This window comes from Drosophila grimshawi, unplaced genomic scaffold (assembly GCF_018153295.1).
Source record: "Drosophila grimshawi isolate 15287-2541.00 unplaced genomic scaffold, ASM1815329v1 contig_848, whole genome shotgun sequence".
Classification (NCBI taxonomy): domain Eukaryota; kingdom Metazoa; phylum Arthropoda; class Insecta; order Diptera; family Drosophilidae; genus Drosophila; species Drosophila grimshawi.
The window spans coordinates 10627631-10649442 of record NW_025063692.1 but is presented as its reverse complement, the minus strand read 5'-3'; the positions used below and the strand labels follow the sequence as shown (position 1 = coordinate 10649442).

Here is a 21812-nt window from a genome sequence, read left to right as displayed (position 1 = left end):
AAAATTGTAAAAAAAAACGAAAAACTAAATAAACTTTAAAAAATGTACGAAAAACTTAATTTTAAATGCAATAAATTTGATAAATATTAAAATGGGAAATGCCTACATTCCAGTTAAATAATAATGCATATGGAATACAAATTTATGTTCGATGAGTATAGAAATTCAACTTATGAAGATGAAATTGTATAGAATTTTGTCTTTTAACATCGGGTTGGCCCTGCAAAAAATACGACTTGGAGAAGTTTGAGCTGACTTGCATTGTTGTTATTGTAAATACACACAAAAAATTTCACATGAACTGTATCTATAACTTTAGATTAGTATTTGACGAGCTGGTTTCAGTAATTACATAAATTCACGTTTTTTTTTGTTTTCGTTTATCATATCGATATTAATACTTATTAATAAAGGTTTTACTTGGGCTTCAATATTTTTATATTCATCTCAATAAATATAACATTTTGTTTGGAAATAATAAACACTTAAGCCTTGCTTGTCTTTTGACAACATATTTGCAATGATATTAATGTATTGATTTCAATTATCTTTCAGATATTACTTTTATTCCTCAGTTTCAATATAGTATACATATAAGGATTAGTTATAGCCATTCAATCATTCTTTTTTTTCCGTTTTTTTTTTTTTTTGGTCTAATACTATTGAATATTGTGTGAGTTTTTCTTTTTTTTGTATTTTGTGTTTGTCTCTTTGTGTTGTTTATTTTGAACAATTTAAAAATAAATTGATTAGATTTGATACGAGAGCTACAGCGCACATGATAATTATGCCCATTGAACGTTCTTTATATGATGCTCGTTAGAGTTAGATTTATTAGTAATTGTAAGTATTTAACACAGACACACCAAATAGAACTTGTATATTTACTAAGTACATATATATATATATATATATATATATATATATATATATATATATTTTGATAACTTTAAGATGCTCCGGCTCAGACCATTGCATACAATACATATATCATCATAATATAATAATAGTCGTTTATTGTACCAGTGTATATAAGTACGACATTCAGTTTCCATTCTTGTTTAGTTGCTTTTTGTTACTTTGGTTGTCCTTAATTTCATTTTGTTTGGTGTTTTCATTGCATATTCAATCTTAAACTTCTTCCTCTTCATCTTCATCATCATTTTATTTATTCATCATCTTCACTTTCTTCGTTACAAAAATTATCTTCTTATTATGCTTGCCTAGTACACCTACATACATACATACCTAACCAACTACAATACGATACGTACTAACATTGAATAATATGTAAAAAAAAAAAATATATATATATAAAAATTACCTAAACAATTTTATTCACTACGCATTTGCTTCAATTTTCAACAGACCATACACAATCAAGACTATTTTCAGATTTTCAACAGAAAAAAATGTTTATATTCTCCATAAAACTATGCAACAATAGTAAAGTGTATTCCGAACTTGAACATTTTTTCGCCGGTTCATTTTTTCCGATGTGTTGAAATAGCATTGTTCTAGAATAATATCTTGCAATTGTATTTGATGATTTTAAAGATGTTTACATATTTGGTCAGACTTATGCCGATGACTTTGCAGCCAATCCTCCTAAACTGTGAACTATATTTTGGCTTTCCTCGTTTATCGGTTTATTTAGGAGGTGTGGCATAAGTTCATTATTTGGATTCAGAATCTGATTTAACTTATGAACTGTCACATGTTCGGAATTCAATTTTTTTTTTCTGTTTTTTTTTTTTTTGTATAAATTGTTGCATAGTGCAATCTAAGAACTACACATTGATCCACATCTTGAATGAGAAGAAATGCTAAGAATTTATTGGGAGAATATGGGAATAAGTTATATGTATTATGAATATGACCTGTTTAGGTGGATTATCTGACGAAGTGAAGGAAATGTGGTGTTTTCTTCTTATATCATATTAATTATGAGAAAATCAGTTTATCGTGGTATGAAAAGGTTTCATGGTTAAGACTGTACAGGGTATTTCCTAGTCGATTTCTGTTGTTCAGCTTTCAAAAGCTGTCGGGGAAAAGCTCAAAACTAGCGTAGTCCTTCACCTGTCAGCCGGGACTGAAACCAGTTTATTAATTTCTTTTTTTTTGTTTTTAGATATAGTTGCCATTTCTAAAAATACTAATATAATCCGCTTAAGTGTGTATATTACGGTCAAGTAAAAAAAAAAATAAAAACAAAAAACAGCAAAAATGTTTTGTAATTAGACACAGAAGCGATCCACCAGCTGCCTTCGATTGGGCGTTGTATTTGCAGTTTTTCTTGAGTAAAGTATTTTTATATAGAATGGGATAGTAACTGTTGTATATGCTTATATCGCGATTTGAATATTGAAGGAGTACGATATAATTTTAGGTAATCGTAAAATGTAATAAAGTTTCGTAAGTTTCTTTTGTGTTTTGGTCAAGTTTTTAAGTTTGGCGTTCGATGAAAACGCTTCACTTCAGATATTGTCACGTATTTACAGATTTGTGTGTGCAGAGTTTGTTAGGATTGCCGCTTCAATTCTTATATAGATGGTTAACACATCTGTAGATCTTTTACATACATAGTAGTGTAGTCTATCTGTAGAAATATCTAACATTTATTTTGGTATGGGAATTTTAGCTACAGATTATGCATGCAATATGTTCTTGGATTCCAAAAAAACTAGACTTGCTGAGACAGGTAGAGAAACAGAGAGAGAGAGAGGGGAGAGAAAGAGAAAGAGACAGATATAGGGAGAGAGAGAGAGAGAGAGCGACATTGTGAGACAAAGAGAGAGCGAAAAGTTGCCCGAGATAGGTACTAAAGTGATGAGTGAAAGGTACAATTGAGTCGCGACTATAATAGAATCGATCGTAGATACATCAGTGTAAATCGTTTTATTTGTGAAACATTGAAAACCATTTGTAGGAGACCGTTTGTTTAGTTGTTCAGTTGTTCAGTTGCATAGGTTGTTTGTTGTTTGTTTTGTTTTGTTTTTCTTTATGTTTTTCATCGGCTTCGCCTCGCTTAGGAAATTGTGCAAGAGTTGCGCTTGGAGCCCAGGCTGCGCTCCTGGATGCGCTGCAGATGTTGCAGCTGTGCCGGCGTTGGTGTGGCTGAGCCGTGCCCACCGCCAGCGGCACCAGCCGATGTTGAGGCCGAGCCGGCACTGGAGCCATGCGCCGCACCCTGTCCATGCGTCTGATGCGGCTGATGATGGTGGTGGTGATGCGGATGGTGCACCGGTGTGCCCGGTCCATTATTGCCAATTTGCTGCGGCAGCGACTGACGACGACGCCGCAGCGCCGGGCTCAGATTGTACGTAATTTTTGCCTGGGCCAGCAGCTCCTTAAAAACCTAGCATAGACCAAGAGAAAGGGAGAGTGAGAGAGAGAGAGGGAGAGAAGGCAATTATCAGTGGTTGTCACTTAATTAATGCATCACTTAGAAGTACTTACCTGGGTAATGTTATCGTTGTTCGCCGCCGATGCCTCCACAAAGCCATTTTCCCAATCGACAGTTACCACCGACTCGGTTGTGGCATATTCCACCTGTCAAAGAGAAGAGCATTTAAATTATGATTCATCAGCTTGAACAACAACTAAAACAAATCTGATGCAATTCGAGTAATGAAATGAAATTTTCTTAATCCATTTGTAATAAGAACTTAATCCGTGTTTTCTTTAATTTTAAACAGAAACTTTTTGTTACTGTTAAAACACATAGTGGAATAATGGATAATTGAAAAACCATATCCATTCAAACATATATATATATATATATTTATATATGTATGTGTGTAGAAAAGGGCGCACTTAATCGGAAACTGTTTCGAGATTTGAAGGAAAACCCATTCACTCATTGTTGATGCTGTGAGTAAAGTACAGAATAGAGTAGGCCGTAGATTAAAATTAATGTTGTGAATGAAGCTGAACATTTTATGAAATTACAATTGTGTAAAGTATGAATCAAAATTATAAACTGGCGCCAATTGGCTCGGAGCGAGCCGAACGGCTGGCTGCCATAAACAGTCCGAACAAGCCACAAATGGTAAGTGCGTTGACCATGGCGAAAACTGGACACTCTTTTTCTCAAAGCAACCGCAGCGGCAGCGACAAGTGAATGCAATCAGTCCCGAATTCAATGCCTGGCTGCACTGGAAGCGTCTGCTCCAATTCGAGGCGGAGCGCCAACAGCAATCTTCGGAGGTGTGGCGACTTAACCACGACGAACAGACGAATGACAAACAGAAGACGCCGGCACAGTTGCCAGCCATAGACAATCACAAGCTCACCATGCAGTTGATGACGGCCAAACACATGTCCCGCAAGCTGCTGCAGTACATCGAACAGATGCTGCCGGCATTGCCCAATCGTCAGCAGTTCGAGGTGTCGCTGACGCAGTTGCGCCAGCTGTACCTGCTATTGAAGCATCAGCTGCCACCCCCAATACGAAATCATCCAATGCCATTGCAGGGAATCGAACTAGCTGCATCAGCCACGCCACAAGCACCACAAGCAGCAGTTACAGCTTACACACAATCACAGCAATTATGGTCGCATCGTGGCCAGCAATGGTTACAGCCATGTCATCCCCACACTATGCCGCATCAACAGCAACAGCAGCAACAGCAGCAACAGCAACAGACACAGCAACAGCTGCAACAGCAACAGCAACAGCAACAGCAACAGCTGCAACAGCAACAGCAACAGCTGCAACAGACACAGCAACAACAGCAACAGCAGCAACAGGAAATGGCACAAACAGCACCGCAAGCACCACTGCAACCACCACCACCACCACTCGTAGACTATACACATTCGCTGCATCCTGCATTGTCGCATTCCGTCAGCAATCGGCATTTGGCATGGGACATAGCCCATCAAAGGCGGATGACCCTTTCTGCGTGGGCAAGTGAGATGGCTGTCAATCGTAACAACTTACTGCAGTCGCAAAATTACAACAATTTTAACAATAATCCTGATATTGACAACAATTCCAATCAACATCAACAATAATCAGGGCCATTTTAATAACACTGGCTGGCAATTCCCGTTCAACTTGGATTAAAAAGAAGAGCAACAATGCTGGTAAGAACAAAATATAAATCTAGAATCAGTTGGGGAAGAAGGTGAACTTGAAATATACATCAAAATATGTACACATATTAAACAAAAAGAAGAAGAATATTATCCAGAAGAACATAGATCCAATACAATAAAAAATACAACACCTTCATCAATGACAGACCTGAGAAATATTCCAAAAATTAAAAGCCTTGCTCAAAAAACTTCAGCATCATTTCGAGCTATAAATAACTTTTTACAATATGTCGAATACCAAACTATTTTTTTTTTTATCAACTTCAATAAATATCTTTCGCCCTAGACTTGTATATCGAGATTAAAAAAATTGTTGCATGCGCAGAAATTTGGAGCAATTTTTATTTAAATCGATTAGGTTTGAGCAAAACGTGAAAAAGACCTCAATAGAATGTAAATGTAAAACCAATCCAAAGCATACCCAAAGTGATTGAACATTGTGCGGAGTCCATTATGTGTTTTTGGATATTATTTCTTATCGGCATCGAAACGCACATAGACGTCTAAATTGCGGCGGTAATGAAAAAAATGAAGAAGAAAAAAATGAAGTGAAAATAAATAATAGTCAATAGAAGGGCACATAGAAATACATACATATATGTATATAAATATATATATAGATATATATATATGTGTATGTAAAGGCAAAATGGAAAAGGAAACTGCTGACTGTAATTTCTTACGGGGGACCGAACGAGAACAAGAATGTGAGTTAAACTAAACTAAACTGAACAGAACAGAACTGAACTAAACTCGAGCCCAATTCTTCCAAATGAACAAACCCAAAGAGCAGCATCACAAAAATGAAGACAAAAAAACAAAAAAAAAAACAAAAAAACAAAAAAAAAGGCAAAAACGTGCGTGGCACCTACCATTTGTTGAATTCGGCCCATCTGGCCAGTTTCCCAGCTGGTAAGCTATATATTTTTGTTGGGCCTGGCCAACATGGCAAACATTGGCTTTAAAATGGCCAACAAACTCAGTATGTCCTGGCATAACCTAAATACATAGTAAAAACCTAAAGCGCCAACAAAAAGTTAAGTTCACTTCGTTAAACAAAAAATAAAAACAGAAACACGCTGAAGATAGCGCGGGAGCGAGAGAGAGAGAGAGGGAGCGAGAGAGAGAGCAATGACGATGGGTGGTAAAAAAAAAGAGAGAGAACAAAAAAAAAACGCGACAGTTCGCCGCTGCTGGCGGTGCGCAATTTGCATTTTTATTATATTAGAACTCGGTTAAAGTCAATACACCCAAAAGACGACACTTTTGCCAGCGAGCATTGTCTCGACTATTGAAATTGACAATAAACTGCTGGATTTGCACAGTTGTCCCATACAACCACCCACCCACCAACCCAATCATCCATTCACCCACTTTTTGTGTGTGTGTGCGGTAAAAAAAAGGCACGCTACAAAAAAGGGGCACATAATGAAATATCAAGTATACATCAAGTGGTCCAAACGCTGGTGGTGCCAAACAACAACAACAACAACAACAGCAATAACGCAACAACTTCGCACAAAAGCCGAAGATAAATTAAAATTGAAATTTCTAAGACGGTTAGCAAAAAACAAAAAAAAGGGCAAAAAGAAAACTAAAAAAAGGGTTGGCTGTGCTTAAACAAGTCTTGTACGATTATATTTACAAGTAATTTTAAATGATATTGTATTTAATTTGACAGTTGGGAGTGATTTATTTTTGCCTGACTTTATATTTTCGATTTTGGCCAGCTAGTTAATAAATTCTATTTCAAATGTTTTATTTTATTTATTTATCTACTTTTATTTTATCTATTTTATTCGTACAAATACTAAAAGAGTTCATTTCTCCTTGAGCCAAATGCTTAAAATTGTTTGTGTTATTGAAATATAAAACAATGTATAATATACATAAATATATATATATATATTTTTTTTTTTATACACATGCATATGATTGGAAAGTTCAAAGTGAGGAAGTTCTTTGAATTTTAACTTTTTTCTTTAAACTTTTTTCATTGAAACGAAACTAAAAACGCAACTATTTCAATCGAAACAAGGAAAACTGTATCGAAAGTCGTTTCACTTTCAGTTTTGGACGAATTATGTTTTGCAATAACCTGTAGTGTAAAACAGGTGTATAAATGGGAGAAAGCATCTCCACGAGAAAATTTAAAAGTATTTTATTTTATTTAAGATTGTGTAATCTATTTATTTTTCGTTTATTATGCATTTGGAAGGGAAGTGAGTCAGAGACACCCAAAGAGACGAGACATGTATAGAAAAACTGAGGACATTCCTATTTATTCATTGAAATTGGCAATTATCTCAACTGATCTTGAAGAGAAGGAGGAGTTGAGTCTATAAACGCATCACAGAGAAAGTTGGTTGAAGTGTGTATTACTTTAAAACTTTCATTAAAAAAAAATGATATGAATGCATATCTATCACGTATATATGTTAGTAATAATATGTTATAGAGAAAGATCTAATATCTTGTCTAATCTAACATCGTCTCTGTCTGAATACGTTTAGATCGGTGTACAGGATATCTGTCAGTCTGTCACTTAAACTCACTGGCCCCCACATCATGTTGAACGTATACTTTGAGTACTTCAAATTGAGTTTAAAATCTAAACTGGCCGCAGGCTAACATAACAGCGCAGCTTGCCCGCCCCCAAAAATAAAAATTTGCATAAACTAATACAAAATTCCATTTGGGCATTTACCCGAACGATAATCATTTAAGATATAGCACACCCAAGTCGTTTGTGGAACCTCGCTTTAATCCCGTGTATTATTAGTGAATACTCGTATATATGTGCTGAACATGCATATATAAATTCACTTATTATGGCGTCGCTCCTGGCATTCCTCTCAAATAAAACAAAATGCGACAAACGCAAATAAGTACATAACTACATATGTATTTCAAGTATATATTTGTATGTACTATATATATATATATATATATATATGTATGTATAAGCTTTTGCTGTACTTTTGAAAGTTCCACTTAATATGCTAAATAAATATGCCGACACGCTCACAAATGTTTTCCATATTTGAATGGAATTCTTTTCGCGTGACTTTCGCTATTAGTTTGCACGTCATTTGAAATGCCAAAGCATCTATCTGGATGATATTTATCTGACAGCACATTTTAGTACTTATTTTAAATGTGACACTGGCTAACATATCTATTTGTCCATTTACATATCTATCTATAAGCAATCAAACATCACTTTCAAACCGAGCAAAATGTTCGAGCTAAATTTGAAAGGCGTATTAAATCACAGCCGTAAATCACAAAAAATCAATGATTAATATTATTTAAAAAAAGGATCAGGTTTTAACTTTAAAAACTTTTAAACTACTCTCAAAAATCGTATAAAATATTTATCGCCAGCCGTGTTTGATTAAAGGATGGCTTTTATGGCTTGTATTCGATTTCTCTCGCCTGAATCGGCTTAGTCAACTTTTCCGTCGAATTCTTCTTTCTGACATTTGTTACATACTTTCGCGTAGGCACTGTGATTCATTAAAATAATAACAGGGAAGAAGTTAGTGGAATTCACTCTGAGTGAAATATAAATACCAGCAAATCTGCCGCCTAATGGAATGATGGAAAATTGTTTAACTGACTTTGCGTGCGTCGGAGGAAGACAAAAAAAAAAAAAGAAAAAAAAGAAGAAAACAACCATTGCTTTTGGCGATTTGTTAAGCAAAAATAATTTTACTTTCGCAGCAATTTGGCAGACACAAACACAGACACAGACACCGAGCCAAAGCTGAGCAGGCATTTGGACTAGGCCACCAGGCTGGAGTTGGTATCCTCATCGACATTGTTCCCGTCGGTCTCGTTGCAGCTGGTCACGCTTGACAAACTTTACATAATTGCTTGGGACGAAACAAAAGCAATTTGCATAGCTTATAAACGGGTTATGAGTTACTCTACGTGGTGTTTGTCTGAGTGTGTGTGTGTGTGTGTGACTGTGTGTGTGTGTGTGACTGTGTGTGTGTGCTTTACTTATTGTATAAACACTCCTTTGAGTGCTTTTGCCAACAACAATTAAATCAGTTAAATTGAGGTTGTCGTTGTTGTCATTTGAGCCACAAGGCGCAGCTTCAAATTAAATGTTAACAAACACACACACACACACACAACACACACACACACACACACACACACACACACACACACACAACACACACACACAACACACACACACACGCACAACACACACGCACAGAAATAATCAAATAATAAAAATTACGCAATGACCTTGAGTAGGGGGAGCGGAGTTGGTGGCTGTGGAGCGGGTAATGAAAAAAAAAAAAACTCCGCCACTGCGTTACTCACCTCACGCAGTTCACCATCCTCGGCGAGCAGATCTGTTTTATTGCCAACAACCACAATTGGCACCGCTGTGGTTGCCTTCGTCTCATGTATCTGATCTCGTATAGCGCGCACTTCCTCGAACGTCGCCGCATCGGTCACATCGTAGACCAGAATGAACGCATCTGCCGATGATATGGATAGAGCTCGCATTGCTGGAAACTGTGAAGAGCCAAATACATATGCGGGCATTACAATTTTACCAAACCAAATTACAATAAACAGATGTAAAGAGACCGAACCAACGACAACGACTGCCAGACCGAGCGACTGACAGACGGAGTGCGAGGGAGATTCAAAGTGTAAAAGTGAAATTACAAAATGAAATGCCGATTTAAATTTGCATATTATTTGATGTATTTGCATATGCACACACACACACACACACACACACACATGCATGCACATCCTTCTATAATGACAGATAATTATTAATATATATTTCGCAAAAAAAAAGGGGGGCTTTTGCAGCAACTCGTTGACTTTCCACTCACCCACTTCATTTTTGTCCATTTCATTTTCTTTTTTTGCTATGATTATGAGTACTATATAAGGCATAGGGAAGACACAGAATAACAGGCAGGTCTCAGGACAATAACGATTTGAGCAGGTAAGAGCCTTGGAGCGGTACCGACTTAGATACTTTTCGGTCTCTGGACAGTCCATTGACCCTAGTTAAACTGGGTCAACAGCGAACTTAGCCTAGCTTGTGACAAAGAGATCACATCAGAAGAGATTGTGTCGTCTTAGCCCGGAAAAGATATGGTATTCTAGAGAAACCTGATTTAATCTCGAAAGACACAGAAACTGTTAACCCGTCAAAGATTTTCACATTTGTGCGGCAATCAGGTTGATGGAAGAGCAAATTGTCTTAATAATTATAACCAACCTATCAATTTTAGTTTAGTCCATTAATTTTACGAGTTCGTTTTACCTTTCACAAATATCAGGCAAGTTACAATTCGATTTAAATAACATTAGCTAATTATCAAAAAATCAATATCCAACGATAAATAATTATACCAGAATTATGAAGTTTAGTTTTACATCAGTTAATGCTTATGAAATGAATTCTGCATTTTAAATGCATAATTGGTATTCTATATATAATATAATTAAAATCCACGTCGCTTGCCCAGGATTGCAAGGATCAACCAGCGCTGTTCTCATTGTATGAGTGAAGATGACACACATGACCTAATTACGAATTCCATAATTCCAAATCCTCCACATGTCGCCTCGTTAGACATATGAAATTGTGATTTATGCTTTACATTTTTAAGCGGACAAATACTGCATACATTATGAACACGGAATGAACTCGAATAACGCCGTAAAATATGCCTTGTTTATGGTCTATTTATGATTTATTTTTATGATTTAAAATTTTATTTTTTAAGCATGGACTACAAAAATGTAAAAACTTTGATAGATAACTTAAAAAAAATCTGGTTAAAATCTGCTTTTATATTTGATTTTTCCTTTAGCAGCTATGTATGTATATCATTTGGTACTTAAAAAAAGTAATTTACATATATGTAAGATAATCCAATATTTTTTAAAAGATCGGTAAAATGGTAATAATTTACACATACTTTCTGATTTGATGCGAGTGTCATGGATTATGAACGGAGAAGAATAAGATAAAATCCGGCAAATAGTCAAAATAAGCTAGAACAAGTAATTTATGCTTAAATTCTTTAAAATAAATCTGTTTTCATCTGTGAAAGCTGGTGAATAATTGCATGGGACACATTCGAAAACCTTTAATACCGCAAATGAAACGAGTTAAAAATATAATACTTTTAAAGCTAAATCAATGGGCTGAATCTCTGTGGTTGTGGCAGGGTCTGTTGGATGATGGTTGGTGTCTGTCTGCCACATTGCTGGACCTCTTCTGTGAAACAGGAGATGTTTCGACTGTCTCGGAGCCACAACCGCAACAATATTTGGCTTTTGGTGCTTCTGGTCTTCATATACCACTAATAATGACTGTCAAAGTCATAAGCTTTGCAGATGTTTTTAGAAATTGAATGTGTGCTCGTCCAGGTGCAGGCACAGTCACAGTCACAGCTCACAGCCATATCCACAACCGCATCCAGAAGAGCAGAAATAAGTTGTGTTTTTTTTTTTAATATTCTCGACTTTTATGAAACACATTTATTAAAGCCAACAGGTGAGAGAGTTGCAGTCGAGCGTAACCGATTGCGAAATACTCTGGCACCAATAAGTAATACCATCTGATAAGAGGGTGAATGTAGCCAAAAAATACTGATTTTTTAAGGTTGCTAATAATTTACACTCCAAGTTGAACTTTAAACTTGCAGTAGATATAGGCTTTTGCGTGGTTGAATACAATTTTTGAGGACGTTCTTAGTAATCCTACAATATGTCCCCCTTTTGAAGGATGGAAACATTTGTGGTCTATAAGTTTTTATAAATATGAAATAAAACCCTCAGTTTTTCGAAGAACAGAACCGTGTGTCTAGTTCTCGGTAAAGTTTCCCTTCTGTGAGCTGAGGCTCAGCATCTGCATTGGGCCAGCTATTCAATACGGTTGGCAGCTTAATTCCATACTGTATGGTTGTGTTATGTTGCAGTGGCTGCGAGCAAATCAAAAGGCAGCCATCGAAATGTGAACGGCACTGAAAATTGAAAATGAAAATCCAAATGAAAAGAATAAAGGATCCAACAATGGCAAATAACATTGCCGGTCAAATCTGGCCACAGCCAGACACACAGCTCAGTTCAGCATGTGTGTGAGCTGCGTGTGGCACGGTTCAGATGACCCATATGCTGCACAATGGCAACGAGGTAACGATGCAACATAATACCCCTCTGACCATGCAGTCGAATCCAGTCAAATACAAAGCTCTCAGTCCGTGTGGGTATTTCATAGATTTCAATTTTGTGAAAGGCAACTAAATCCTTAAGAATCATCCATCAGTTGACTAGCTAATCAAATCAGGTGGATAATAGAGTTTTAGGCTTACAATTCAATATATTGATGCTATTGTCATAATTTATATTAAAATTATAAGCTCTTAAGCGAATACAAGCGCCTTTAGCTCAGAAGTCGAAGCCTGCCAACGTCATTAGCCTCGAAGCAAGTTTCAGCTTGTTCAGCTAATCAATTTTAATACTTAAATTAAACAGATTAAAGAGTGATTGATTAACTGACTGACGGACTGACAGTCGGAGAGTAACTGAGTAACTGTTTGATGTTTGATCAAATCGAAAACTGAAATTTAGACTGAAGAAAGATGCGTGTGAAATTTCATTGAAGATGTATTTCAAATATGTCCGAAAGCTAACTTTTAATATTCGAATACTTTGCAAGTCATATTTCTATAGGGGGCTGTCTTATCTTTCTTTTGTATTTCATGAAAATAATTAAACGCACATTTCTCCCTTTGAAAGTTTGTGGCAGGCAATTAAATTCATTTTCAAACATTTTACTTATTACAATATATATTTCAAGTTTCTTCAGGATACCTTTAAAAGTGAATGGCATTGAGATGGACAGATGGACGACTGGAGTAGTTATGCTGGGTAAGAATTTATATTTATATAATATATATACATTTAATACTTGCAGAGCATATTTCAAAAAAAATATTGTTATTTTTGCTGGTGCGGCAGCTGCCTCTGTTATCATTACATATTATTGTATCGGAAGGGAGGAGGAGCGAGGGGTGGCGAGCTGTGCGGCTTAAACGACTTATGGGCACGCGCTTGGCCAACCTGTCTATGAATGAACCATTTTTATGCACACTCCGAGACCAGTATGATTGGCATACAGACAGAAAGACAGACAGTTGGCAGGTGGCAAGCTCCTACTAGAAGGCACTCCGTGCTATATCCAGTTCTGTTGACGATGACTGTGGTTTCAGTTCGTTACACATTCACTGACAGCTTGGCAGCATCGAAGGACTCTCGTCCTGCTCTCGCTGCCAAGGTTCTTGCTGTTCAGCTGATACTTTCACTCATATGTTTTGCCACTTGATTTCTCAATGGATTCGAAATTATTGCCACTTGTCGTGCTGTGTATTTTTCATTCTTTTTTTTTTTGTTTTGTTTTTTTGGGGGTTTATTTTTTGGCAGCCTGTGTTTTTTTATTTGGCATACAGCCATTCAATTGGATTATGGACAAGAAAAATAACAACCACATATGTTGCAATCGAAGTCATGTCTGCAGCTGTTGCTAGATGCTATTGTTTATAAGTTGGCAATTGGTTTAATTGGCTTATGGCCCCTCAAAACTTGTACTTTATTCATTCCAATCGAATTCAAACGCAACCAAAACTGCACACTGCGCACACACAAAATAGCACGTAGCTACTAGCAATGCTATATATAGATCTGGGTCAAGTGAACCACTGAACTTTCAGTTATGATTCTAAGAAATTTTCTAATGTCATATTCAGATCCCAAACTGAGTGTGTGTGTGCATTTGTACTTTCTAAAATGAAATCATGTCCTCGTTAAAATGTACAATAAATGTATGCTTTGCCAACGTAAGAAATGTTATTTTAATTGTGTATGCATTTTGGTTTTATAACTATCAAAATATGCACCAAGCAATAGTATGAATTTAAGGAGCTTTGTTTGTTGTTTTATATTCAACATTTATGCATTCCATAAAACTGTTAATATTACAAGCAACTCGTAACAAGGTAGTTTGTTTAATGAATAACAAAATGAGAGCGTGTAATTAACAGTGCAAACAACCGAATTAAATTAATGGTCATCGGTAATGTCTAGTAAATAAAGCGTATCTCTTTCATTTATGATATTAATTGTATGATGTGTGTATAATGCCAGCAATATAATAATTATCATTTTACAATCACTTTTAGTACACTCAGAAAAGAGAGGCTAACAAAAAAAAAAATATTAGAAAAACAAAAATCTTTTTGCCCCAAATCGAGAATCGAATCTCAAAAAAATAGTGAAATCATTCTGTCAATATGAATTTTATATATTTTATAAACAAAGTCTAAGCAACTAAGTCTATGAATTCTAATCTTGAATAGTTATCTAAGTAACTCAAAAGCTATTATAAGAATTATTCTATATACACACATAATATTTAAGTTTTTACAAAGCCTTGAATATAAATGTTATACTTATTTAAAATTTGCATCAATTTTTTTTTGAGTGTATGTAATTGAAAAAGTGCTAAGTACTCGAACATTTATTGTGTGATTTCGACTAGTAGATACTTTAAACTCATGTACATATCAATAAAAATAATAATAACAATAATAATATTATGCTTTAACGGCGCTTTTGTGTCTAAAACAATTAATAGCAAAACAATAAAATCATAGAGCACGTGCACTGGCACAAAAACTATGTGGCGACGGTATCTATGTGCGCTGTTTGGACAGTTGGTGGCATTTGTGCTTAGCCAATGGAATATATAACCACCAACCTCCTCCTACAACACACACACACACACACACACACACAAAACACATACACACACACACACATACACACACACACATACACACACACACACACACACACAGCTTCCGTGACGATAAGCGCATATTCAATTGCTGCAATTGATAACATGAGCTGCATGAGTAACAATGTGTGTGTGTGTGTGTGTGTGTGTGTGTGTAGTGTGTGTGTGAGTGTGTGTGTGAGTGTGTATGTGTGAGTGTGAGTGTAAGTATGTGTGTGTGTGTGTTTGTGTACGTGCTGGCGCTTGATTGTGTTTACTATATGCCACCGTACAATGCACTTTATTGCGGCTACTTGACTGGAAATGATTGCGCATACGTACTGGTGGCCGCAAAAAAACACAAACACTATAAATATACGAATTTATGAGCGTAGAAATGAGTAAATGCATTGAACTTTGCTCTATTCAGCTACCGCATGATTGTTAACCTATAAGATAACACTATATATATATATTTATTTATATATATATATATATATATATATATATATATGTATAGATATTATGTGTTGTCTCCGTCAACTGGAATTGCCCTGGCATCAGAGTGTTACGCATTCGGATTTGTGGCACAGTAAATTTGTCATTTGTTGTATATAACAATTTGCAATTATTTGGTAATTTAAGCCGAAGCGATTCAATTTAAATTACTTGCATTGCTGAGCTAAATTAAATGCCATGTGTCACATCGTTTTAGTCTGCGCAATTAATTGGCCATTGTTAGTTATTATGAAATTACCGAATTCGTTTAAGTTTCCAATTTCTGATTTAGTAAATGCTCCAATCCAAACGAAGTTTTAGTTCCGTTCAGGACTATCTCACAGATAGATTGGATAGACACTGCTTAAATTTCTTTTCTTTTATTATTATGTTTTGTTGCTTTTGCATTTGGAATTTAATAAAATATTTGGATTTTTAATTTTGAAATTAATTTCGTTTAGTAACTGTCCGATGCAAATATTCCACATATTCGCCTGAGCTGGAAAATCGCCGCTCGTTGAAGTTTCTATAATGTGTGTTATCCATGCACGGACGCGTCGGTGAGAAAATAGTTTGAGGCCAAAATGAACGAAAAAAAAAACATTTTCAGTTTCTGTCAGTTAACATTTTCATGGCTCAGGGCATAATTACTAAAATTCGATTTATTTGGCAACTGATCCAACTTTGTTGTTCAATTACAGATATTTTCATCTGCCACTTTGCTTGATAGGAAACTAAAGGTAATAAATATTTAAATCGCACAACATTATAAAAAAAGAAGTCAAATTGTAAATGACAGGTTAATTTCAATTTTAAAATTGATCCATTCAAAGTAATTTTGTTGTCAGCATGCACAAAGTTTGACAAGTAAATGAGCATGTGGGCTTAACTTGTTAAACAGATACTGACGTACACATCGAAAGAGATATAAATATATATACTCATACACATACAGACATGCATATCAATATGTGGGTGAACAGAGATCAACGATTTGACTTTTTGCTATTCCAACATGTTATAAGCCGATATTTTGTTGTGGCATTAAATTGTTATCTGTGCCATACGAATCAAATGATGCTTTATTTTCAATCATGCGTTGATTTCTTTTCCGTTAACTGAATTCTTGAAACGCATATACAAAAAGCTTGGATACTTTTTTTTTTTATAGCCTGAACCCATTGATTAAAGAGGGTATTATGAACTTGTGCAAGTCTATGTAACAGCCATCTTCGACCCAATAAGGTATTTTTTATTTTCTGATTCAGCATCAAATGCTATTTTGATAAATATATATACTTGAAAGGGTATCTGCTAGGCTAGCTGTCTCTGATGGAGTTGTCTTACTTGTTATTTATTTATACGATGATTACTGAAAATTAAGTTTGATTTACCCAAATGGAAGCAGCACAATATATGGTAGACACATCAGACAACATCGATGTCGACCCAAATGTGAGAGCAAGAAAAAATCGTCTGACGTCTGGCGTCTGTCGTCTGCCGCTGGCAACAGTAAGTCGACTCACTCAAGTTACACATACAAGTCACACATGCAACAAGCAACAAGCAACTGAGTACATGTTTCTTTGAAAGTTGCAATATTCTTTTGGCATCGACCGCCCGCTGTTAGCCTGTTCGGCACGGAAATTGCGACCGTGCTGGCTCGTAAGCCAACAAGACAGTTTCCCAATCGAAATCTAAATACTTGCATGTTGTTGGGGGGCTTCTATTCTATATTTGTATGCATTAAGCGGAGATGCTTTAACAAATGCCAATTTTTCTTTATATTTATTCACAATGTCAAAGCCATTACGATGGCTTTGCATTGTACGCCGCTGACCAGTAAGCGATTACTTTTATTCAAATGAATTTTCTCGTATAAATAGTGCAAGGTTATCGGTGTCTGAGGGAGATTTGGTCAGCTCATTCAATACCAGCATTATTTTGGGATTTATCTTAGCGAAATCAAGATTGTAATTTCATGCAACGGCCAATGATTGATATTAGAGTTGATATATATTTTAATATATAATATAAATAAGGTTATCAGTGTCTGAACGAGACTTGACCTGTACCCATTGCGTTAATTTGCTTGATGGCATCAAACTAAGTGACAACCGAGCATTATTATGGAATTTATCTTAGCGAAATCAAATTGATGACTTCGGGCAACAGCCAAATTATTGATATTGGAGTGATGTGAATACTGTGAAATAACGTCAACTGATGATGACACATGTTACGGCAGTTGCTGTATCAAGGACAAATCCAGCTGTTGAGCATCCTTTTGGCGCAGTCACAGTTGACTTGCTTTGCATTCAATGCCTGCCTGTCTCTCTGTGTGTGTGTGAGTATATTTATATATATATATGTGTGTGTGTGTGTGTGTGGTCCCATTCATATTTCTTTTCATTTGCCACCTGCTGTTGCCGTTTGTTACTTGCCATTCAGTTTTATGAACAAGCATTTCAATTCGCGCTTAGCGGAAGTGGCAGCGAAATTGAATCGCAGGCTGTAATTTCCGCTGCGCACAAAGCCAAGCGAGACTGCTGTAGATGAATGAGGACGAGGATGTGGATGTGGATGTGAATGTGGATGTGGAGACGGAGGCAAATGGAGCATGGAGAATGAAGCAAGATGGTAAAATTATGTTTACTGGACGTTGTCACAGCGTCGCTCGGATACGTTAAAAACTAACTAAATGCTTGTGGCACTCTATGCTAAAACCGATTAGAGCCAGGTATACATACATAAAGATATGGGTCTCATGGTCCTTACACACACACACACACACATACACAACAACTTGATTCAGTTAATGAACTCACTTAGCCAACGGACTGTGAGATTTGAGGTGGGTAGTTTGAGCAGGTCGGGTAGGTTTTTGGGTGGCAACTTACCTCATAGGAACCGGCTGTATCGAGTATATCAAGCGTTAGGCTCACGCCCGCAATGGAAAAGTTCCCTTGATGCATTTCCTCGATGGTCCGTTTATATTTGGTGGTAAATGTGTTGTATAGAAATTGTGTGATTATTGAGGTTTTGCCCACTTTGGCCGCGCCCATAACCACAATTTTATGACGTGCATTTGCCGGTCCAATGGCATCGTCCACTGCATTATTCCGGCCAACTCTGTGAAATGCCGCAGCAAGAGAGAGAGAAAACGCTGAGCTTAGTAGAAGAGTTCAACTCAGATTGAGTTAACTTAAATTAAATTATTTTTGCTTTTCATGTTTAGTTATTTAATCACACACTCGGAGAAAAAAATCAGTGGGAAAATATATAACTTTACAAGTTATTTAAAATGTTTTTATATGTGAAATCTTTAAATAATAATATCATAAATGTAAGCATACAAAAAGCGAATGCAGTTTTTAGTTGTTAGTTGGAAGTTACACAGAATTTTTGGAGTATTATATTAAAATGTATGTAAATTAAGAAAAGAAAACTGCTTTTTAGAAATATTCTTTCGAAATTTATGTTGATTTTTTTCTGAGTGCACTTCTACATACATTTGACTGTCTGTGTGTGTGTGTGTGTGTGTAGCTGTTGCACGCCGCAGAATATATATGTATGTAATGTGAGCTGAACATGGAAAAAGAAAAACCCCAAAGGAAAATGGTAAGCCGTAAGGGGTGTAACGCTTCAATCTCCTTGGCGACTCATTAAAACCGTGCGCTACATTTAAAATTAATCATTTCGCCGCCAGCTCAATGACGTACCGACCAATGTTGAAAACTTAATGTAAGTACATATATACACACCTACCTATGTACATACATACATATATCAATTACAATATTCTCGGGATGGCTTATTCCTTTAATTCATTATTTCAACTGCGGCTTAAGACTGACTTGGTTTGTGTTGCCATCGCTTCAGAGACATTTTTATAAGCTGTTAATGGCTTACATTTCTGCTGTAATACTTTACATATCTAAGTAATACTTAAATAATGCCCGGATTTGTGCCTTCTTTTGTTGTATTCAATTGTAGTATGCTTTAGCTAAGCTTAAGGGCTAAGAGATCTAACAATCCTGATTGATTCGTGGCTTTATCAAGAGTTCCAATAGTGTTAAACATCGAATTGATTGAATGCTTTTTCAATAGCTCTACTGACTAGTTTTAAATGTTATTTTGTGTGGCAGATACACAATCTTTTTATTTACAAATTGATCGATTTATAAGAAATCACGTTTTCAGTGAATGCAGCAGTGTATTTTTTGTTAAAATACCAATCACATTCCAACTTGAAAAGCTTTCCAGCTCTCTTTTATAACGGTTGGGCAGCGCATTGAGTGTCTTAGACACAATAGGATTTCAATCACGCTGCGAGCTGGCAGCTTGCAACGCAGAGCTTGCTACATAACCAGCTTATCATATTTTCAACATCGACCTGTGGCATCAACAAAAAAAAACTATATATATATTAAATGAAAAGCGGCAAGCAAACACTATCGAACAGCTTAAAATCCGAAATGTAGAAATGTGAAAATAATTTCCAGTTGAGAATTTATTTTCAGCCATTTTTGAAAACTGGTATTTTTGTAGAGGCGCTTTATCATCATATATTATATAAGGTTTGCTATTATAGTTTGCTAATGAAATTATAATACCCAATTTTGACATTCCGATATCATCAAAATATCTTTGAATACATTATTTCTTTAAATATGTGGCACGCTAGTCAGGCTATGAAATTTGTATAATCTTTTTATTATGGGGTTTTCTAGATTTCAGAAATTGTATATTCAAGAATTTTGTGAAGATTTCAAGATTTTGTTAAAAAAGAAATGATCGCCTTGATATTTTATGTGCCAAAAAACACATCTCAAAAGGTTTGAAAGAATGAAACAACATTGTTTTGTGACCTAGTGTAATCAACGCAAACATACAGCTCAAGGGAATAGGGGGGCGGGGTGGGGCGAAGGGGAAGTACAACAAATGAAAGCAACGAAACATAAAATTCTTAACTTGGCAAGCGAAACAAAAGGGAATGTACGCAAACGCTGGTCTCCCTTTGTCCTTCGCTGGTGCGGGTATCACTGTCCGAATCCGTGTCCGTGTCCGAGTCCGAGTCCGTGTCCGAGTCCGTGCCGGGACAGCAAATCAACCAGAGAATGTCTTATTACTGTTTTGCTTGGTCTGGGGTTCGTTTTGCTGAGCATATAATAAGCAAAAACAAAGTGCCTCAAACTTGAAATGTTGCAAATAAGCAAAAAGAAAACAAAATCTGGCGGATGCCGTCGGGCAGTCCAACCAACTCAAACCCTCCCCCCCCCCACAAGTTGGTGGACATGCAGCTGACATCCACCTGGCCATCATGTTGCCACTTTTTGCTGACAGCTTGAGCCAAATATAAAAATACAAGCAAAATGAAATAAATCCTCCTTCGCTGTGTGTTCTCTGCACTATTAAATAATTTAAAGAAATACTTTTATTGGGCTCGTGTGAGTGCGTATAATGAATAAATATTCGACTAGACTTCCATTCAATTAAATGCTGCTTAATGTCCCTAAATCAATTCTATTATGGGTATATGTAATTAACAGTTTATTAACGGTCTTTGGGAATATATATGAATCTGTTCAGCTGGGAAATTTGGATTCAAAACATTTACTTATACTTGAAATATAATTAAACGAACTCTATATTAAACTATGCCAGTTTAAATTAGACTAAAATATTCGCAAGAAAAAGTAGAACTTGCTATGCGAGTTGCCATTTGTGAGGGATGCTTAAAAACGACTTAACCAAAAAGACTTTAACAAATATTCTGCTGGCTGCTGTTGTTTTCCCTGTCGATCGCCGTGACACGTAGCTACTTATCTTAACTTATGCATAGTAGTGTGTGTGTGTGTGTGTGTGTGTGTGTGTGTATGTATTGGAAGCTATAACTTACTTGTCACGCTTGGGCTTATCCTCGGCACTGTCATCCTTCATGAATGAGGGCTGCAGGCTGAAACGTCGACGCAAGTGACGGCCACGCATTTTGCAAAAGTTGCTGCTGCTGTTGCTGTTGCTGTTACTGTTGCTGTTGCTGTTGTTCTCGTTGTTTTTCTTGTAGTTGTTTTATTTATATTTTTGTATATTTTTTTGTTGTATTTTTCGTTTTTCGCCTCTGTTTCTGGTTGTGCTGCTGCTGCTGCTGTTGCCTGTTGGTTGTTGTGTTGCAAAAAGGTGCTGGCTTGGCAAAGGATTGATGTGCGTTGGTGTCTGCAAAACACAGCGACAGTAAATCAGGCGAAAAATCCCGTTATATGTTGTTAGTGCGCCTGGCCAGCGTCGTGTAACTATCTCTCAATCCCGCCTCCTCGTGCTGCCCCACTGCCTCCCAGTGACTGTTTTTTGCTTTGTGGCGTCTGAGACTGTCAACGTT

The 21812-nt window shown here is 36.2% G+C and overlaps 1 protein-coding gene across 1 annotated transcript; it reads right to left on the bottom strand.

Moving 5' to 3' along the window:
* Window positions 1–2759: 2759 nt before the first annotated feature.
* On the bottom strand, window positions 2760–21461 carry LOC6566170 (ras-related protein Rap-2b). The gene is made up of 5 exons (XM_043216084.1): window positions 21336–21461; window positions 18334–18565; window positions 9445–9642; window positions 3460–3552; window positions 2760–3358 (listed from the first exon to the last, which is right to left on the bottom strand). Exons 1-5 carry the CDS (start codon window positions 21422–21424, stop codon window positions 3029–3031), a joined length of 942 nt encoding a protein of 313 aa, XP_043072019.1. The 5' UTR covers window positions 21425–21461; the 3' UTR covers window positions 2760–3028.
* Between the last annotated feature and the right edge of the window lie 351 nt (window positions 21462–21812).

Excerpts from the sequence above, each read along its gene's own strand:
- LOC6566170 (XM_043216084.1), bottom strand. The coding sequence starts at position 21,424 with ATGCGTGGCCGTCACTTGCGTCGACGTTTCAGCCTGCAGCCCTCATTC. Across the intron at positions 9,643-18,333 it reads ATACAGCCGGTTCCTATGAG|TTTCCAGCAATGCGAGCTCT; the intron begins GTAAGTTGCCAC and ends GGCTCTTCACAG. Across the intron at positions 3,553-9,444 it reads AGGATGGTGAACTGCGTGAG|GTGGAATATGCCACAACCGA; the intron begins GTGAGTAACGCA and ends TCTCTTTGACAG.